Below are 22,763 nucleotides of genomic sequence, written 5' to 3'. Positions count from 1 at the left end.
CAAATCGTAGATCTTTAAGTTTTTATAAGACTTATAAAAAAGAAAAAACATAACACAATAACCAAGGCATGTCATACATTGTGTTTTTTCTTTGTTTCTCTGTAGAGTATTTACAAAACTGCCTTATGTACAGATAGCAACACCTTGTAAATGGAGAAAGCTACATAATGCCTAGCACAAACAACCAGTTAGCTCAATGATAATATATTTGTTATGTACAATGTAACTGGCAAGGCTAGAGCGAGATAAGGTCAAAGATTCTGCAAAAGGTTTAAATTACTTCAAGTATCCATTTTGAGGTTTTATGGAGGTTTTACTCTGATGGACACAGATTTCCAGCAACACTGAAAAATAAAAATCTGGTCGAGCTGCAAACTGTGTAGTGTGGCTGGGAAAGGACAGAGAAAGAGGAGGAGGAGCTCTAGCCATTGAAAAGGACAAGACAGACAATGCAACAAAAGTGGCGCCACAGAACAATCACTCCTCTGATAAATGCCCATTTTTTAAGTAACTTTTAACACAACCAAGGGAAATCTCCTCTCCACACATAAAGTGATATCCAGCTTATTGGCCTATAGCACCTTTTTTTACTGCTTTGAATGAAAATGTGCAATGGGCAGAAAGACACAAAATCATAGCTAAAACATAAGAGTTGCTCAGGGCAAAATATTTATCCGTATCAGTTGACGTGAAAGACAACAGGCTTCACAACAGCTCTTTGTGATTTAACTAAACATCTTAGGTATCCAAATAGAACTTCACAACATTCACAGGCCGTTTAATTGTCGCTGCCATGAAACCCATTGTCTCCATCACAATGAAGATTCATTTCAATTAATTAAAAAAAAAACTTTATAGTAGCTTCAAGAGCATAACTCATTCATCGTCTAGTACCTCACATGGAAATTAAGGTCCAAATATTATGCGAACAGAATTGCACAGTCAGTTGTATGAAAAAAAAAAACGCAGTTGTTTGAGGACAGATCTGGCTATTCTCTTCTCAGTTAGCAGAAGTTAGGTCTATTCTAATTATAAAGCCGCTATGAAGGAAAGTGTGGCCCCCGAGTGCGGGCCATTTGTCCTATTAACGTCTCCGAGTGCAGAAAACACTAATGCTACTTCACAACGTTCATATAACAACACTGTAGGGATTGGTTTCCTCCTGTGTTTACATTTCAGTTTAGTGTATCCATGTAAGAAGAAGGGAAAAAAATGTCCATGTACAACACAGCACAGGCTGTGGTCTCTCACGGCACGTCTCAAACGGCACCCGAGTCCAAGCGCACTGCTTTTTAACAAGACTTCCACTGTAACCGTCAAAACCAGGACCACCACGAATACTCGAGTGTAATTTTAAGACCTTGAAATGGAGCGGCACAAATTTTTCTTTTTGTATGGCTCAAAATGAAATGCCATCAGGTGCCAAATTAGAAGCCACGTCAAAAACAAACCGCACTGCCAGAGAGCGGTGTTAAATTTAGGACCGTCCTCTCAAAATTAGTGCATTTTGTGGGCAGCAGGTACCATTTGAGATTCTGCTCTGATCAGCTGCACCGAAATAAACATCCTACGGGCTCCCAACCCACCCAAAACCCGCCCCCTCAGCAGACAGTGAGGGGCTGGGGTTCGCTTTCACGCCGCTGATTCTTCTTCAGTAGCTGAATGCGGTTGTGGCAGTAGAACTTGATGGCTCGCCAGTCGCGGTGATTGTTGACCAGCAGGGGGCACTGCTGCAGGCAGCGCTCACAGTCAGCCTTGGCAGGAACACGAAGCTCATTGATGTTCTGGGTCAGGTGCTCCTCGACTGCAGCGCGCTCAGCCTCTGACCAGGGACGCTTCAGGACCCCTCGCTTTCCTGCAGTGAACAAAAGAGGAACAGAGTTAGAGGTTAAATGATTTTTTAGAGCTCGTACTCTGAATCAAAGCTTATGGCTGAACTGGAGAAAATACAGAGCTGAGAGCGTTTACATTTCTGTTTTTCTGACATTTCTTTTCCATGTTAGCATAAAAACTGAGGTCCAGTCTAATAAAGATAAAGATCTGGTGATGAAACTCAGGAAGATCCACAGATTTCTGAACTATATGACTAAAAGTAAACTTAATACGACTGTAAATTTACTGCCAGTACAGTTAAATTACAATGTGCTGTAAATTAACTAAAAGAGAATAATCTCACAACTAATTTTTTGGCAAGAGACAAAATATTTCTTTATCAACTGCACACATAACAGACAACACACTGTTTAATGAGGAGTGATGCAACTGAAACACTTCATTACCACTTAAGTCAGCTCTAGAGAAGGAAGCACTTCTATCAGAAAAATAACAAACAAATCAAACTTGGAGAGAAAAAAATGACTGTGGTGACAAACTGAGAGAAACATTTTGTGCCCATCAGATTCCACAACTGCTGTTTATTGAGATCGCTCTTTATTTGGAGCTATTAACTAAGACACTACTGATTTCTATGTAAAAAATTATGTAACTGATTTATTAGTTTACTCTAAATGAGGAGATAGCTTTGTCACGCTAAGTGTGTTGAGTGTTGGATGCCCTCTTGGTTATAGTATTCCCAGAGAATTTTTATAATTTTTATTATTTTAATAAAGTAGCAATATTTGGTGTCGGTATTGTTACAATATTTGCAATACTATGCTTTATCATTCCCCAAACCCCTAAATATATCCATTACTTTCCAATAAAACTGAACTAAAGATACTTCAAATACGAAACATCTTAATTTTAAATCATGCTTTTTATTTGTTCTTGTTTCTAATGTCTCTGTAAAGCACTTTGAATCACCTTGTTGTTGAATTGTGCTATACAAATAAACTTGCCTTGCCTTAATTATTTGCACCTCCTAAACCTTCAACTTCTTGAGGCTCCTTTGGTACATCAAATGTTTGTGACTTCAACATTGAGCTTTTATTTCCTGTAACTCAACCAGTGAATATTCCCTACTGGGATAAAGATGCACCAGTTCACCTTGGGCTTCACTTTCTCTGACAAACAAAACAGCTTGAACCATTCATGTTGTGAAGTTTCTTTCCCTCCTTTTTTCTTCCTCATTTCACCTTTTCATATTCTAATAATGGTGTTATAAATGCATTCGGCTTCAATTTTCTTGTTAGGTGTGAGTGTTTTTATTTTTAAATCGTATACACACAACTATCTCATTGCATTGTGCAAATGCACATAACACTCGACACACAAATAAACCTGATTTAGGCTGACCTGTGCCTCTCCTGCGGTTTGCGGGTGGAGGGTCAAGAGGAAGCGGAGGGGGTGGCTGGTTGTTCTTGAGCTTCTTGGGTCGTCCGACCCTCCCGTTGTTCTTGCCCTTCCTGACATACAGCAGGGTGGGTGTAGGATTCAGAGCCGGAGCAGGGGCGTGCACCTCAGGCTTCTCCTTCACATTCTCCCCTTCAGATTCTCCCTCCGAGTACGAGTCTGCAGAGTTTCCTGACATGACTGAAAAGAGCAAAGAAGAGAACTTCATCAGTCTGATGTTAAAAATGTTTGTTTCCAATAAACTGCAGTCACACTCAATCATTGACAAAAAACTGAAAGAAAAGTTACAATCCAAGGACAAAACATCACTCATTCACGAGCGGTCCATCCATCTCACCATCCAGTTCCAGACAGATGTGGTTCAGGCTCATTCCTCTGAACAGTACTCCATCCCTCTCTCCACACAGCACGACCCGGCCCACTCTGCCCATCAGGCCTGGGTCCTGGCCAATACCAGCACAATTCTGCGTCACGTGGTACTCCCTCTCAAGGAAGTGTTCGAGCCTCTCCACAGCGCTGCCTCCAAGCTGTCCGGGCTCCTCTCCTTCCCCGAGAAGCAGCAGCTGAGTTAGGATCGCTACCTGTCGACGAACCCTGGTCTGGGTCAGGGCGCGGGGATTGCGGGTACCGCTGGAGCGAGCGAGGCTGCGCAGCAGATCGGTGCCACGCAGTGGCGTGGCAGGAGAGTGGTAGGGTCGAGCAAAAACGTATGGGTTTGCAGGGTCAACTCCTACATCCTGCCGTGTCTGCAGGAGAAGCTCCAGACAGGGCTCACAGTGAGGAGGTAGGATGAGGGGTTGGACACGTCCTCGTTTACCCTGGACTCCGACTCTGGGGAGGTGAGGAAGCACCATGCGCTCAAAGGGCGACAGGGAGGCCTCTAATGGGGTAAGAGCTGGAGGGGCACCAGGTGGAACAGGAACAGGGCATTGAGGAGTAATACGGGCCCGATATTCACTGATGGACAGCTTAGAGACCTCACACTCACGCCGCCGGTTATACAGGATAAGGAGCGCCAGGCTGGAGTGGCAGAGGAGGCGCCAGGCCTCGGCAGACTGCAGCTGGCGAGAGAGAGACAAGAAGGCCGAGTGCTGCAGCCGGCGGAGGTACAGCACCAGAGAGGACAACGAGGAGAGCAGGGGCAGCATGTGGTGACGCCCCGAACCACTGCAAAAAAAAAGGAGTAGGTAGGTAAAAAAAATAATAATCTATACAGCATAGTGTGGCGATACTGTATCAATACAGGAAACCAAATATTGACTTGGACTGACTGCAGTCACTCTCATAAATATTCTTGAAGGTTTGCAGGTAACTTATTTGTTCTTTAATTTATAAATGCAGAAAGGCTCCCACTATAGCATCAGCCTGAATGAGCCTTTGTCAATGAGGACTACTTGAGGGGACTCAACTCAGCTGGCTGCCATATGGTTGTACCCTGCTTATATTAATATAAAACAGGAAGGTGGCTGAGCACAAATGTAAAGTTCTAGTGAATACAAATATCTTTCTGCGTAGAGTGCAACAGACACATGATTGTTTTCTTTTATATTTATAGATTTATAGAAATCCTAGGAAAAAAATGAAGTTAATTGCTATGTTAGCTGCCGTATATGGCTGAGATCAGACTGACTCCTCTTGTGGTAACATTGTGGCAGGTTTTAGTGACAGTGTTGGTACATTTGAAAATCTCAGTTATTTTTTTTTATAAATAATGAAAGTAAATGAAAAATTTAATTAAAAACGGAGGCCGGTGTTATCAGACAACATAATTAATATTTGTTATTATCAGTGTAGTTAGGTGGCATCAGAGGCAAATAGTTTGGAGTTTGTTGTGAGTTCATCATCGCTTCATGTCAGCTTCTGAATTTTGTTTACGCAATGCGTTCAGTGTGTAACGCCCTTAACTTTTACAACTCATTCACTGACTAAGTTACCTCAGCAAGTCCTTTTCCTTATCTTCTGTCCCACTTTCATCTTCTACCTCCATCACCCCATTTTCCTCCTCCTCTTCCTCCTCTTCCTCATCCTCCTCTTCTTTTGGTGGCTGTATCTCTTTGGCCAACTTGGTGCTGAAGGACTGAGGGCACACCAGCTCTACTTCATCCTCGTCTATTGGTCTCTTCACCTCCACAACCTCCACATCCTCTTCATCTTCATCCATGCCTTCCTCCTCCTCTTCCACCTGCCTTTCTTTCTTAAGCTTCCTCATCGCTCCCTTCTTGGACTGCGTCAGAGCCACAGGAGGCGGGCTCCTCTTAAGCACTGACACCGGCACTGCATTCTGTCCTCGTGGAGGAGTCAGAACAGGAGGGGTGGAGTTTCTACTGCAGGGAGCAGGGGATTGGTTACCTGACATGAGAGTGGGCGGAGACATGGAGAGATCCTGAACGCTGCCTGGTGATAGATCTGAATCGCGGCTCTGTCCTGTAGCGTGTGACAATTTCGAGCGTTGCTGGGTGTGCGTGTGAGCTGAGGCCGGGTTCGAGTTCTGTGCCTGCAGACGGGGCATCTGCGTGTAGCGCTCGACGAGTGCGGAGCAAACATCGGGCTGATGAGCATGGTGTTTATCTAAGTGGCGGCCCAGGGAGCGGAAGTGGCGTCCACAGTACTCGCAGGTTTGGCGCATGGAGTCTATGGAAACTCCTCCTCTGGAGACATTCGCGGTGACACTGCATGTAGTGTTGGAAGCCAAAGGACCTGGAGGTTTGAACACAGGCTTGGCTGAGGACACAGAAGTGGATGAAGACGAGCAGGGTGGGGAAGACTGCGCTGAAGAATGGGATGAAGGAAACAGACGGTTGTGATGAGGACCGCTCGATGGGGAGACTTGCGGCGGCCTCCCCGGTGGGGTCCGATGGGGGGTCTTTTTCTTTGAAGGAGTGCCTCGACGTTTCTTTCGCCGGCGTATCGCACGCCCACGCGGGCTAGAGTTGTCCTCATCTCCAGCATCTGAGTCACTAGCATCAGAATGGGAGATGGGCGAGGATGACGGGGAGAGGGACCACGACGGGGTGACATATTCCTGCTGCTGTTGTTGCCGCTGCTGCTGCTGGGTGGTCAGGGGGAGTGGTTCCTCCTCCTGCACGTGAAAAACAACAACAAGTGTTAGCCTGCGTTTTTTTTAACAGTAGTAATAAAATTACCACAAAAGTTGTCCACTTTCAAATAACTGAAGTCTTCTGAAGTTCATAACCTTTGTTATTTCCTTCCTGAACCCTTTTTCTTTTCCCTTTAGACATATGTGTTGTACAGATCTGCAAAAATATTCCTAACTTTTATCCTATCCACTTTGAATAAGTGCATTATAGTCAACAGAATTTTTAATAGGCAAGACTGATAAAACCTTGAGGATCAATATGTGCAGGAAAAAAACAAAACAAAACAAAACTACAAGTTGCCAAGCTGAGATGCTTTTAGTTCATGACTGCAGCTCTTGTTTAACTGCTGTAAAACACTGAGAGCTACCAAGTCACAGCTGTTTTCCAAAGCTGTCCACTATATCACTTATTGGCAGAATTACTGTTAGAGATCATACCAATGAAACTGAAATGTCACTGCTCACATAAATATATCCCAACTAAAGGCATGTTTAACTTTTGTTAGTCTGATTAGTGAAACGCTGTCATGGCACAACAGCCTCTTTTCCACTAGTTTTACTCACTTGACTCTACTCAGTTTTTAGAGTTCCCCATTAACTGGTAGTACCTGGTATTGTTTTAGTACCTTCTCATCCGGGGTTCCAAGTGAGCTAAGTTGAGCCAAAACTGTGACGTCAGTGAATGAGTCATAAGAGTGACTTCTTTACAAAAATCAAACCTGCCATTTTTTAAATCCAGCAATGAGAGGAAGTTGTTACACACGAACTAAAACAGTGGTCCAACGTAGAGCTACAGAGGTTTAGCAGCAGGTGTACCATCAACTTGATGTCCACCACTGTTGCCTTTGCGTTGCATACAAATGACGTCACTGGACTTATTGGCCGTGTTGCTATAACAACCCCACCCACACTGAAATGTTCCTCTATTGCAATGGAAAACAACTTGGGCAGGATGCTGAACCTCAAATTGCCACTGGAGTGAGAGTATGAGATTCATAGAAAAAAGCACCTTAAGGCATAAAATAATGCTCTTTATGAATCAGTGAATGGGTAAATGTGGCTTGTAGTAAAAAATGTTTTTTATTTATCAGTTACCATACACTCCACTATGCTCTTATCTTACTTATCTTACTGTGTTTTTGCAGAAAATGCTATTATAGCAATGAAAGTAAAACATGTGAACATCAAGGAGTAATACGACATTGCCAGTTTATTAATTTATGAGATGAAAATATAAAAAATACCCATTTTGCTTTCGTTTAATACTTACAATGTATAGAGAAAACTTTATAAGCCTAATTTAACAAAAAAATTTCATTCATATTTAGAAAGTAATTTAGGGATATGTGAAAAGACAACCAAGAAATTACTCTAATGCAGGGGTGGGCAATCTCAGTCCACGAGGGCCGGTGTCCCTGCAGGTTTTAGATGTGTCCTCGAACCAACACAGCTGATTTAAATGGCTAAATTAGCTCCTCAACGTGTCCTGAAGTTCTCCAGAGGCCTGGTAATGAACTAATCATGTGATTCAGGTGTGTTGACCCAAGGTGAGATCTAAAACCTGCAGGACACCGGCCCTCGTGGACTGAGATTGCCCACCCCTACTCTAATGTAATGATCCTCTGGTTTTAATGTCATTTTTAAATCTTTTGTTCCTGGCAAATCACATTTTCTCTGCCCTTTATATGGGTGTGGCTGACAGATCTAAATACTACACTACCCACAAGTCCCTGGTGCCTTTGTATGGAGGAAAAGGAGATTTTAACTTTTAACTGTTGCTAAACTGCAGAATGACATCACCTAGAATTCAACATAGAATTTAAAAGTTTATTCATGCTGACTAGTTTTGCCACAACAACTTGTTTTGTTTACTTATTGATCTAAAAGTTCAATAAGTAAACTTAAGGGATGATTTTATGAAGACAAGCTCTGGCTTTTAAGCACCTTCTAAAGCACCTTCATATTTTGTAATGCTTGAAGTTACGATTGAACAGAGATTTTCATGTTGGGATATGTGCTCAAAAAGTGTCTATTTAAAAAAATTAATGTTGCTTTTCCTTTGTAGACTTCAAAAACAGCCCCTCCTACCCAGTAACTACATGTGCTGCGCAAAGTCTACTTGTCACATCTTTAAAAATTACAACGCTGTGGGGGTTTTTGTTTTGTTTTTTACATCACTGTTTGTGCTTTTAGGAACCAAGTGGTGTTTTTCTTTTACCTTTTTGATATTGTTGGTCTCGGTGTCAGAGCTGCAGTCATGTTGCGCGGGAGAAACAGTACCACGAAAACCCTGCGGGACACAGACCACTCACATTAAAACAGCCAGCACGCTGCACATTAATGTTTGCCATCACAATCAGACTCAGCTGTCACTCAGAGAGCACAAGGATAGCCCTCCACAGTTGGCCCAAGGCGCAAAGGTTGATTATGACGCCAAAAGTCTCAATAACGAGCCAAGCAAAAAGAAGTTCAAATAGACTTGCATTCAAACACTGTCAGCTTCTCATAAGAAATTAAAATGGGATTATCAATCATGCTGGAATGCCGGGTACAGAGCAAATCAATTAACCAATAACAAAAGTCTAACAGAACGTGAGCCGCCTTGGCTCCACTGCAGCCACTGATGTCAATTTCTCCATTTTTGTCAATTTAATCTTCCTAAATGGATTCTGGTATCATCATCCTGTTGAATAAATTGATCTGATCTAATGAGATCCATTAAAAGAACAGATGTCATGCAATAACCATGGCGACTGTTGCTTAAGCACTATAGGTAGAAAGCGAGCTGGAGCTCAACCATCACCATGGTAACCCCATGCCTTGCTTAGCTTGTGTGTGTAACATTAATGTGTGAGCAGTGTGTGTGTGTGTGTGTGTGTGTGTGTGTGTGTGTGTGTGTGTGTGTGTGTGTGTGTGTGTGTGAAACAGGGATACGTGTTTGAAGCTGATCCAAGAATGTGAGTACATATGGTTGCCTATCTGAAGCCATCAGTGATATTCAGAGTGTGAATGGCTTTCCTTGACCTATCCTCAACCAGCGGTTGGGTTTGGATTTAAAACTGAATTTCCACCTGAGCTTAAAAGGAAGTTTCAGCCAAAGAGTGTATATAAAAGATGGCTGTGGTCTCCACAGCTGAAAAGAAAATGTGCGGTATATCTGCGTTATTTCTTATGGTCAGCAGGGGGAGTCACTTTTCCAGTTGCGAAAATAAGTCCAGTACTTCTAAGTACTTCTCATTCGATCCATAACCTCAGTAAACATTATCTTGATAAATTTGTGGTCTCGCTAGTTTCAGGTCTTATTAAGATGAACATGATGGCTCATGTTCTATATTATGGTCTATCTGACATTTGATTGACAAGACGCAGCTGCATGAGTGTGCAGTGTCCGTAGTTTCTCAGTCAGATCCACCCCTCACTCATTACGCACATTGCTGAGCTCGAGGCTTTAAAACAGTGACTATAAACCAAACAAATAGGTGATGTCACAGAGGCTCAGTCCATCCTTTACATACAGTGTGAAGCTTTTTCCTAGCAAAAAATGGGCTCTTTGGGGGTGACTACGTGTAAGAAAGAGGATTGGCCCATATATAATAAGTCTGTGTTACCTTATTTAAATGAAGTCTGCCATGCCTGACCACTAGATAAATACAAATCTATTCCATTCTTAACTAAATTACTTTTTTAATGTGGTGGTTTTCCTTTGGGGTGAGCCCAGATCTTTTTTGGGGGGGAGTTTTCTTTTATGTAGGCATAAAAACACTGTTTTGTTATAGGTTTGGCTAAGTAGATGATTGAGCTGTAAAGAGAAAGCAAACATGAGCAGCTACGTTCAATCAAAACAAAATGTCCTGTGGCTGCACTGTGCTGTGGTCTATCCTGGCTACTATTGACGAGGAGACCTTTTTAAAACTAATTTCTCCCTGAGCGACTGATAAACACTGGAAAAAAGCAGTCAATCCTTGAACCAAATTTTGGCAACAAGCGCTAACATTTCATCAGGTTTTCTGCATTGTTAGACTGTCTATAGGATCCCTAACATAAGCAAGCACTAATGTGAGGTTAAGGATGAGAAAAAGTCTCGATGTAATATGTGCCATGACACTGACCAGGTTCTCGCCCCACTCGGTTAGGCTGTAGTCCACAGTGATCTCCTCGCCCTTGGTGATGTCTCGAATGGCAATAACCACCAGTCGCACCTGGTTGCCGCAGTGGACCTCTCGGATACGGCAGTTAGGGGAGGGAGGGAAAGAGCTGGCTGTCGGAGCCGGAGCGGAGGCTGTTGGAGCAGCTGGAGCTGTGGACGCAGGGGTCAGAGAGGGGGCCTGAGCTGAAGCAGCGGAGGCTGGGGCGGGGGCGGGGACAGGCGTTGGTGTTGCAGCTGAGGAAGCAGCTGGAGACAGAGCTGGTGTAGAGGATGAGCAGGAGCCGTGCTTGAGTCCGGGGGAGACCTTGTCATGAGCCTGCTCCGATGGACCACTGATGAAGGAGGTGGAGGATTGGAAGTAAAATTCACCTTTATTAAAATAATATTGTTTTTATTATTCTGTTCTGTCCTTATGCTTTTTCCTACTTTCTTAGGACTGGAAAGATGTTGTGTTTCTGCTTTTCTAGCTGTGTTTCAGAATCAGAATCAGAATACTTTATTAATCCTGAAGGAAATTAGGGTTACAGCAGGCAGCACGCTAATGGCGCATGCGCACTTACAAAGGAACCTTCTGACCAACTTTACACAAACATCACATTGGGGAGACATGTCAGAAAGGTAGGCTGGTAGGAAAAAACAACGAAAATACATAACATGAGGTAAGAGGAGGAGAAAAAAAACTCCACTCAGACTGAGCTCCTAGTGCTGAAACAAGTAGCTGCTTTACAGAAAATGAATATACAGTAATTTTTATAATTCATCAGTCATTTGAGTCATGTATAAAGTTAAAAAAAAATACAAAAAACAGTAAATATGCCAGGAGTTCATCCACCCAGGGTTTACAGATGCTGCTGCTCTGATTGGTGAATTCTGAGTTGAATTAATGAAGGTTAGTCACCATTTATTTTGTCTAGAAGATGGAAAGGAAGTACTATTTAATTTACACTCACCAGGGATGAGGAGTAGGCTCTGAATTGTAGAAAGGACTGTCCAGCATGGGACGTTTATTCTCTCCTGCCTCCTTTCGTTCACCTGAGAGCACAGAAACTGTCAGTATAAAAGGATTACAAACATGTGCACAGGGAAACACATGGGCACACACACAGGGCATCACCCCATCTCCTGGAGCAGCACATACACAAGTGCACATAGCAGCACATACACAGTCAAGCACACAGACACATACACAAAACTAGGTCACATGCTCTGCACCCACACCAGTCACAAACACACACCAACAGATGCAGATACATATATCACACACAAACATGAACATGCACATGCACAGGTCATTGCTGTAAGAATAATAATACACACACACACACCTGGGCTGAACCTGTGTTCAGACACGCTCTCCTCCTCAGTGGGCGTTACAAAGACTTTCATGGGCGTCCCTTTTCTCTTCCTCCCACAGCCGCGTCTGCAGAAAACAAACAGACCCACAAAAGCACACAATTATCATTTAATCAATTGGCCTACTGGCCAAACTTCACATCAATCAGATATGATCAATAAACTGATAGCCACCTAATGAATCAATGCAGACCACATTGGAGGGCTAACTCCAATATCAGCAAACAAAAATGCACAGTAAGTAGAACATGGTTATTTAAACAGCTCTTCACCGTGTTTGACTGGAACAACAGGAAAATCTAGTAGAGTTTAGGATTTTACACGATCTGCACCGACTGACTAAGGAAGTCGCTCAGTCCAAGTCCAACAAAACTCTTGGCAAAGAGGATATAATCGTCTTTTTCTCACAATTCAGGTTCAGAAATTAAAGAGGGCTCAGGGAGCAACAAATATGTTTTAATTAAGAGGCAAATACATCCCCAGTAATTAGCAGCTAGCCATCCTTATATTATATTCATTATACTTCACTGACCTTCACAGCTTTCCAGATACTGGTTGGTATACATGTTGTGCCTGTGTGCTGTCACTAGGGGGCAGTGTCAAAAATATGTGGCTTACCCCTGTTTGTGCAGCCCTTGGACACAGACAGTGTGAAAGACTAATTAGTAATTAACCAATGAGCACGAAGGTTCACAGTCAGACTTGCACCTCTCTCGTCACATGCAGGTTCAAAACATTGAACTGGTGATGACGAGAACAATCAATGACATCACATCCAGCTTTCATACTTTCAATGGAGAAGACTTCAGTCACAACATACAAAGAGCTCTCTGTTGTTCAGTGAAACTTAGTGCTGAAAACAATGAAAACTGTCCACTGCGGCAAATGGATGTGTTTCTAATGCTGCTTTTTCAATCTTTGATTCTTCTGTAGTGGAAGGGGGCCACAAAGACAAAAAGTAACACGTACAAAACGTATCTCATGCAAACTGTAAATTATTAGACCCTGCATTAATCACTACGGTCTTGTTGTTGTTCTTGGCTCATTAGCACCACCTGTTGATCAGTGGATTAGTCTGATGCCAGCACTGGGATTGTCCCATCATGTGCACAGCATGCACATTACCACGCACCCAGAACTGCACCAACAGCACTTTTAGGATTCAAAAACTTTAGGGCATACTTCATATCAGAAACAGAGTGAAAAACTAACCACAAATTACAGATGTAAGCCACTTTCACACATGAACGTAGGACACTTTCTCATGTGTAACACACAACAGCAGATAGTCTTCACTGGACTGTTTCTCACTACTTGAAATAATCAATAATCAATCACTTGCCACATGCGGGAAGAAGGACATATTACTCCCATTCCACAATCCTATAATTCAAAGTGTGTGAATGGCATTAAAATAAAAAAATGGTAAATGGCCTGTATTTATATAGCGCTTTACTAGTCCCTAAGGACCCCAAAGTGCTTTACATATCCAGTCATCCACCCATTCACACACTGGTGATGGCAGCTACATTGTAGCCACAGCCACCCTGGGGCGCACTGACAGAGGCGAGGCTGCCGGACACTGGCGCCACCAGGCCCACTGACCACCACCAGTAGGCAACAGGTGAAGTGTCTTGCCCAAGGACACAACGACCGAGACTGTCCAAGCCGGGGCTCGAACTGGCAACCTTCCGATTACAAGGCGAACTCCCAACTTTTGAGCCACGATCGCATTAGTATTATCCGAGACATTGTTCTGTGTGTTATCAGACATAACGCAGAGTCTATAGTAGAAAGCTATCGAGACTGCTGCATTCTTACATGCACCTCCATCTGGGCTGCACTGCATGTGTGAAAACATGAAAATTTACCAAATTTAAGTCACAAATTTTCACAAATGAACTTGCAACACTTTCAAATATGGTCAGGGTATTTTAACCAGCCGTCCTTTCTCACGTGCAGCAGGAAACAGACGCATTCACACTACTGATAATACGCTGTGTGGTTTTAGGTGAGGCAGCGTGGAGCATGCAATAGGCAGCACACAACGCCTGCTCATTGGGGGTAAACGGCTGCAGACTGAGACAATGTTCGAATAATCCGGCTACACATAAGACTTTGTAGTAAGGAGCTACTAGGTTAAAGACCCGCCAGTGTCTGATCCCAGTGCCTCTGACATTTGCGTTCTCACATTCACCCTGTCTGATAAATCTGCGTTCAGGGCTGCATTGCATGTGTGAAAATGGCTGTAGCATGGGATGTGTGGTTTATTATTGTTTAAAGTAAAGGAAAAAATCCCACTGGTCAAAGTGATATTTAATTTGAATAAAACTTGCCATTAAATGAGAAAATACCACATTATCCTAATCAGCCCGCCACTTTCCTCCCCCAGAAAGAGATTCAGTAAATAAATAAATACAGTTTAAGTACTGTTGAGTGTCAAGGAGCCATAATAAACTAAACTGAGACAAATCAACATACAACACATAATGACTGTATCAATCATAGTAAGAGCCTGCCATCTTGTGAGTGTTTGGACTCGAGACACCCGGATCAAAACTAAAGAGAGTGCCATTACCCCCATGGAGCCTGAATGCCGCCACCTGTGAGAGCCCAGTATGGCCGTGTGAGATTTTCTTCTTCAGTGTAAATCCAACGCCAAAACAGCCAAACTCACAAGAGCCAAACTGATTCTGCCTCTGCAGAATCTGGGCTAGTTCTGTTACCACACATCTCAATATTGTTTTCCGTCAGTCTATTTTTCACTCACATGACATTGGAGGCTTTTAAAACTAGGCCATAGGAAGATCGTGCTTTGGATTTTGAAGTGTTCATTACTGTCAGTGCGTGCATGTGTGTGTGTGTGTGTGTGGGTCTGTGTGTGTGTGTGTTTGCATGCAGACAAGAGAGTGAAATAAAAAAAACAGAAGAGGAAGGGGAAAAGGGCTAGAAAGGAAAAAACTGAAGCAGTAGGAAACAGAGAGGGAGAAAAGTAGGAAAAGGGAGCAAATGAGAAAAATAATACAGAGACAGAACAGAGGGAGGGGAGGACAGTCACTGAGGAGATATCAACCAGACCCACTGTCTTTCTATTGATCCACTCCACTCCCATCTCATGATACTGTGTGCACATGTCTGTGTGTTTATGATAGTGTAAAACAAGACTGAGCGCCTTCATTTGCACTCACATATGTAGATTTTCTCCCCTCCTCTTGTTAAGCTTCCCTGTGCCTGTGCCTGTGCCAAACAAACACACAAACCCTGATTTGCAAATAAATCTGAAAAAGAAGAGAAACAACCCGGTAATCACCAACAAATCACAATAGAGCGTTTCAACGTGCATGAAAGCCGAAACGTCTCCTCCACAACAGTTGTGCTCTTCAACTTATCACAGAATTTAAAAAGCCACATGACCGTGCGGCCGACCAGTCGTTACAATAATAACATCCTCTGTGAAAACCAGCAACCCACACGCGCTTTGTGACAACACTCTGCTGTGTTATGTCGCACACTGACAATTAATACACTTAGCTTAATAACCAAATATTCAAAATTTGAGCCAGACAAACATGTTCTCAAAACATATTCGATCAATCGGACATAGCGTAAAAAACTAGCTAGGCTTTTCATATCATAAGAAAGAGTAAATAAATGATCTAGGTACACTGTATGAATAGCACCTGTACTCTCAGTATAACAGAGTTACAAATTTAAGACTTTTCTGTTTTTTTGTAAGCATGAGAACTCGGCCATCTGCTTTAATCTGAATACATTTTACAGGAATTGCTATGCTTGAAATCAGAGTGCGCTAGGATTGTGCAATCAATTAAACTGTTCATTCATGAAAGCAATATAAGTGAGATAAAACGACTATTGTGGCGCTTTGCCATCTTCTTTACTTGTACCAGCAAATTCATTCCTTGGCTGCAGCAGTTTAGCTCGCTTACATTATAGTTGAAATTTGAACAAATCCACTATTTATTCAAAGTCAGTGAGAACTCCTAAATAATTCCATTGATCTTAATACTGACCAAAATAATTGTGATTGTGATTAAATTAAGGAGCCACAATACATTATACTGCACTGACCTGTATTATAGTATTCATCTTACAACATCAAGCCCCTTAAGGCAACTGTTGTTGTGATTTCGCGTTAAATAAATAAAACTGAATTTAAAAAATTGCAGAACACTTGCAGGTTATGGATGTACAGAAGGGTTAATTTTTTTGTTAAAATGGGGAGTGAGTTAACACATAATAAAAAAATGAGTAGAAATCGCACTTTATGTGCCCAGCTGTGATGGCTAACTCTGCGTTCACGCTGTAGTTGACAAACAGCCAGTATTTTAAAAAAAAACAAAAAACAGGTTGTGCGCTCCCAAAAAAAAAAACTTCAATCTGGCCTCACGTGGTGCCATTTCAGACAGCAATTATGTGGATCGCAGGGCGCGCTGAAGCAAACAAAGTCAAAGAAGCAAATATCGTTACACCCCTGATACTTGGTAACTAAACCGGATGATTAAATAACAACATGAGAATAACAACAGCATGATGAAGTTATAGCTTATCAGAATATGACTGCAGTCATGGGGGACTCTGCAGTGATGCCTACATACTGCCAGAAACCACTCGGGACAGACAGGTTTAGCTTCCCAACAGGTTAGCAGCTTATTTCCAGAAAACCAAAGTTTTTCTCCATTTATATTTTGCTGGATTATTTTGGGTCTTCTGAGCGTCTGCCTGTGTATTCGGTTCTGGTTCACTGAGTTTCTGGGAACTTTCTCGCCAACCAAATCTGTCTCACCTCCACTTCTTCGGCGAGTTGACCCTTCGATATCTCCCTCCATTCCTGTCTCACCCTCTCAATCGATTCTCTCATTCTTCTCTCCCTCCTTCACTCCCAACACACACACACACACACCTCTCGCCAACCCACATGCATGCACAAGTACACAAACAAGTCCATACTCAAGACCCACATATGCGTGAGCACACATACAGACACAGAGCTCATAGAGTCCACATGTGCGCGGACACACACACACACACATACACATACACACACTCATCCCTCCCCCTCCCTAGTCCACATGCATGCACAAACACACACACCCACACACATACGCAAACAGGCGCTCACACACACGCACTCACACACACACACCCCTCCCTCTCAGGCTTACAGGCACGCAAACACACTCACTCTCTGACACACACACACACACATACACACAAAGTGCACACAAATATCCTCTCTCTCTAGCCAAGCTCACATGCACGCACACACACATACCCCTCCCCCTCTCGCCAAAGCTCACATGTGTACACACACACACACACACACACACACACACACACACATAGAAAAGCTCAGTGAAGCACACACACACTCTCTCTCTCTCTCTCCCCAGCGCTCAGTTTCTCTCAAATAACCAAACCCACAGTCTCATGTTCCATCTCTGACACACACACACTTTTTCCCTCATTTACACACACACAAAAGCAAGCACGCACACATTCAATCTGTACATTACAGATTCTCAAACTCATGCATATCTGCTACAATTTATTTTCTCCTCCACTGTACGGCACGCATACACACATGTTCCATCAGACCCATTATTCTTTCTCAGCCACAAACAAACAAATACTACGTGTGCTGGCAGATGCAAAGACACACAACCTCTTGTCACGCAACTGTTTCTGCGCTCCACATACATTTGGATTATGCACAATCTCACACACACTCATGCACAAACTCACTCAATAAAGCCTCACATATACTCTGTCCTTCATGCAGAATATTTTCTCTCTCTCTCCAACACACACTCACACACACAGAATCCTCAATAATAAAAGAGATACAAACACACACACACACTCCTCCCCCTTCTCACATATACCATACCACCCACACAAGGCAGGCACACACACACACACACACACACACACACACACACACACACACACACACACACACACATCAACATACTTTTCCTTTGAGCATGCACGCACATACACACACTGTCCTTTCCTCTTTCATAAACAAAGTAGATGCATAAACACTCTCCTTCCCTCTGTATGACACACACAAACATACTGCCCTTGTCTAGGAGCTACACACACATACAGACACACACACAAACCTTGTGTCTGTCTCCCCCTTGACACACACCCCTCCCTTTCTTACTGACTGCAGAACAAACACACACACTCACAGACGGACGAACACACACACACGCACACACACACACACACACACACACCCCTCCTACCAGAACAAATACACAAACACAGAAAATGCACACACGCAGCATATGCAGCTACCAAGCCTTCTTTTTCAGTTTCCAAGACACACACATACACAGCACACACTTAAACTCACCCTCCCCTGCTGTTTCAAAAGCTTGCACGCATGCAAGTGAATGCGCACACACACACATATACACACACGCATGCACATCCTCACCCTGTCACACACCCTCCCTTCTCTTTTCCTCTCTCTCTCTCTCTCTCTCTCTCTCTCTCTCTCTCCTGCTCTCTCTCTCTCTTAAACACACACACACTCACTCACTGTGTGCTGTCTCTCTGTGTGCAACACACACCCTCCATCTTCTCTAGCTTTCTCCTCTTTGACACACACACACTCTCCCTCTCTAACCCCCATCCCACCCCCCCACCCTCTGCTCATCACCAACACACACACCTCAGTTTCTTAAAGACACACACTTTCTCTCCCTCACTACTTTCTGCACCATCTCTGACACACACCTCCCAAAAATAATGTTTACTCTTAAGACAACATGCACAATTAACACAATCCTAAACAACTAGCCAACACACACACTCTTTACCAGTCACACATGTGATTGTTATCCCTACTAAAAACACACTGAAACCCACACACTCCTTGGTTTCACATAAACACAGTCCTTCGTGCTTGCTCTCTCTCTCACACACTTCCCTACACTGTCTCTCTCTCTCACACACACACACACACACACACACACACACACACACACACACACACACACACACACACATGAACACACAAACAAACACTCACATTCCCTCCCCCACTCTCCTAACACACACGTATGCGCAAACACACTCTCCCCTCCCCTTCTCTGTGCCTCTAACACACTTCCCCTCTATCTCTGTCTCTCTCTCTTTCACACACACACACACAGTTACACACCAAAACACACACATACACTTTTTATATGCTCCTCTCACGTACACACTCACACACACATGTCCTTCACAGTCTCACAATCCTTTCTGTCTCTGTCCCTCTCTTGTGCCTCACCGTAGACACACCTTTCATGCCCCACTCTCTATTTACCCCCCCCCCCCCCATCACACACACACAAATTAGTTTCTATTTTTCTATTTCAGTTGCACACACACTCACAAACAACTAGACACACAAAGCACACACACACACACTCTGAAAAACACATTTAAAACACATTCTCTCTTCTTTCAAACACACCCCTGTCTTCCCAACATACACACACTTACTCATTCCCTCAACCACCAAACACACACACACACTCCTGTTCTCTTTGTCACACACTCCTTGCACACTGTGCTCCCCCTCCCACTCCTCATCTCTGTCTCACTCTCTCTCTCACACACACACACACACACTGTCACGCACACACTCTCTCCCCCTCCCATCCCTCACACACACATTCCCTCCTCCTTCCTCTGCTCTAACACACACACACACACACACACACACACACACACACACACACACACACACACACACACACACACACACAGAGCTGCTCCTTTCTCTCTCACGCTCTCTCCCCTCCCTATGCGTGTGTGTGTGTCTTTCTCTCACACAATCACACACACACGAGAGCGCGCCCTACACACAGGCGCGGGCGCGCACTTACACAGAGAGATAGACACAGGGCAGCTTTGACAGTACACTAATTCCAGCATTTTTATAACTTTGTGACAGTGAGCAGTGGGATTGTGGTGCTGAAAACTTTTGTTATGTACACTAACACAGAACGTACTATTAACCTCCATCTTTCCCCGCGTACCTGGAAAAGTAACAAGTGTGTGGTGCATGCGTTGTTACTGTAGCTGAAACTGTGTGTCTGTGCTAATTATTCTTCACTCTGTCACTTATCGCTCGCACACACACACACACACACACAGCTTCTTCAGTGGGTAAATTCACTGTCAGACACAACAGTCGCACGCTCGCTCACGCACGCGCGCACACCCCTTTTTGGAGCCGCTTTGTAAGGTGGAATTAACGGTGGAAAAAACAAGGTAACAACGAAACAAACACGCGAGTTTCTCGTGTAATTTCTCTCAAGTGGACGTTCACTCACTGACAAACTCGACGAATGAACTGTAATTGTAACTTTACTTGCATCAAAACACCCTCACGCGTACATGCGCGCACACACCCACCCGACTCTAGCTGTCACGGGTAGGAAAACAGTATGTTAAAGCAGTTTCTTTTTTAAACTATTAAAAGCCTGTATTTCATAGTTAACGGGCTCTCTCACCCCCGTGGTGCTGGTGCTGGTTTCACTCCCTCTCCGTCGCTATCCAGGCTGTGCGGGTCCCGGTACTCGAAGAGTGAGCGTACAGTCTCCGCCATGTTCACGCCAGCAATCGCTGATCTTCGGCCGCCTCACCGTTCAGCCTCTCGCTCTCTTCTCCAGCCTCTCAACTGGCTCACACCAAGGTTATTCCAGACGCTCCCACAGCAACTCGGTGAAGGGGTGCGACGGATGCTAAAACACGACCTGCTGTGGTCTGTCACGGCTCCCCAGTCGGCAAACATCGCACCAAGACACGACTTCACTAAACTAGTGTTTAAATTTCCTCACAACAAGAAAATGTTAAATATCGTATCGCTCACTAAATAGGGTGATGTGGGCCACCCCTACGGGAAAATGGATGCGCCCAGCAAGCAGATGAAAAAGTAGACCGTTTCTCAGAAGCGTGATTAGCTCTTGAAACGAGAGAATTGCAAAATAAATTAAAAGAAAAATATCGTTTCATGTTATTTATTCAAACAAAAGAAAATACAACATACTTATGAGACTGTTTTACTCACTTTTACACTCCCTTTTTATCTACGGGTTTACAAAAGAAACTATACCGCAAAGTGACCAACTTCTGAATGGATTAATAATAATGCTACTACTACTATTACGAATAATAATAATAACAACAATAATAATATGACCTTTAAAATTTAAGTGGTATTTATTATATTTATAAAGAAATTATTAAATATAATTATTAGGACAATAATGCTATAATCTCAGCAGAAAAAAAGGTGATTGCTAAGAATTTATTATGATATAATCCCATCTTGTCTGCTGGGGTTTCACACACCATCATCTCTGAATCCATGCTTTGGCATTCAACTAAATTTTTAACTTGGCTTCTGTAGCTGTGCATTTACTTATTTATTTATGTATTTATTTATTTATTTATTTGACAAACCACCATGTATACGTCCTGTGTAAAATAATTAATAATTATATATTTAGTATATTTGGGGGAAAGTAATATAAATCTAATATATATAGATAGATGTTTGGATACTTCCTTTACTCTGATTTCTGTTGGACGACCTTCACATCATAATAAAACAATACATCGTCCACAAAGTTCATAAATAATGGAAACACAATGCTGCGAGTCAGTCATAATTAGGTAAATAATTGAAGAAGGAGTCATCCATTTTAATTTAACATGATTTCTTTCAAAATAACAACCAAATAGCATATATTTGAACTGAGTTATTACAACACTGATAATTACATGGACATTGCATAGCTATTGCAACACAGAGACACATTACTGTGTAAGACTCATAGCTTGATTAGCAGATAGCACTTTAAGTACTGCTAAAATGTGTGTTGTTATATTAACATAATCTGTATTCCACTGTAAATGAACCATCTGAAAACTAAATAAACAACATTTTTATTGGTTCTCAGTTTTCTTGAGCTTCTTTTATTAATATTTTATATTAATATTTTGGACAAATTTGATCAAAGATGCAATTTTTGTCCTGTGTGACATTCATTTAAAGTATTAGTGCTGTCTCAATAACAGATGAAGAGGCAAGATGTAGACAAAGACAGCTTTCATTTCTGTGCAAACTAAATAAAAACATAATGCAGCACATTTTAAATCACTTTAAAAAATGTCAAACCTTTACAGGATTCAAGACCTCTCCGAGGTGTGTCCTGCTTTACTCCCTATGATATCTGAGAGAATCCCTCCTTTCTCCGTGCCCAATGGTTAAACATTAACAAAAATGTATGGATGGATCCATGATGCTAGAAACTCATTTTTAAAAGTTTGAACAGTGGCATGTTGTGTTGCATCAACTCTTTTAGCAACAAATTCCAAGCGTTTGATTTATATTTATCTTAGTTGTTTAATAGCTGTGGGACTAACTTCTCTTTTCCATGTTATAACATTCCAGATGTTTTCACTGGGTGACCCATCTGGACTGCAGACCATTTTACCACACTTTTAATAGATGACAGCATATGTTGCTCAAAAAATTGTATGCACTATTTATAATTAATGGTACACCACACCCTCACTGTGTCCACTGATGCAAACTTTCATAGTCTCAGTATCAACACCTTATTTAATGTTTTTCCATTTAAAAACAGCTTTTGGTTGATTTGTTTATTATTTACATTTTACAAAATGTCTTCTTTTTTTCAGAAACAGAGCTGTAGCTATTGAAACAATTTATTAATGTGCCAAATAGTAAGTAAGTAAAATGGAAGAAAAAGGTTTTATAACATTCATACATGTTGCTCAATAAGATCAATAATATGGATTATGTTATTATCTTAAGTC

At 42.6% G+C, this 22,763-nt stretch overlaps 1 protein-coding gene across 2 annotated transcripts; it reads right to left on the bottom strand.

The window, feature by feature from the left end:
* Positions 1-7: 7 nt before the first annotated feature.
* On the bottom strand, positions 8-20,593 carry LOC113024188 (uncharacterized). 2 transcript variants are annotated; one of them, XM_026171050.2, is made up of 9 exons: positions 20,429-20,593; positions 11,861-11,955; positions 11,486-11,567; positions 10,498-10,867; positions 8,607-8,678; positions 5,226-6,370; positions 3,629-4,458; positions 3,235-3,471; positions 8-1,855 (listed from the first exon to the last, which is right to left on the bottom strand). In XM_026171050.2, exons 1-9 carry the CDS (start codon positions 20,521-20,523, stop codon positions 1,602-1,604), a joined length of 3,180 nt encoding a protein of 1,059 aa, XP_026026835.2. In that variant the 5' UTR covers positions 20,524-20,593; the 3' UTR covers positions 8-1,601. The 2 variants fall into 2 exon arrangements, with proteins under 2 accessions (XP_026026835.2, XP_026026834.2); XM_026171049.2 differs by lacking the exon at positions 20,429-20,593 and adding an exon at positions 15,077-15,246.
* Positions 20,594-22,763: the final 2,170 nt, after the last annotated feature.

Source organism: Astatotilapia calliptera, chromosome 6 (genome assembly GCF_964374335.1).
Source record: "Astatotilapia calliptera chromosome 6, fAstCal68.1, whole genome shotgun sequence".
NCBI lineage: Eukaryota > Metazoa > Chordata > Actinopteri > Cichliformes > Cichlidae > Astatotilapia > Astatotilapia calliptera.
Note: the sequence above shows the minus strand (reverse complement) of the source record. Positions and strands in the feature narration are given on the sequence as shown.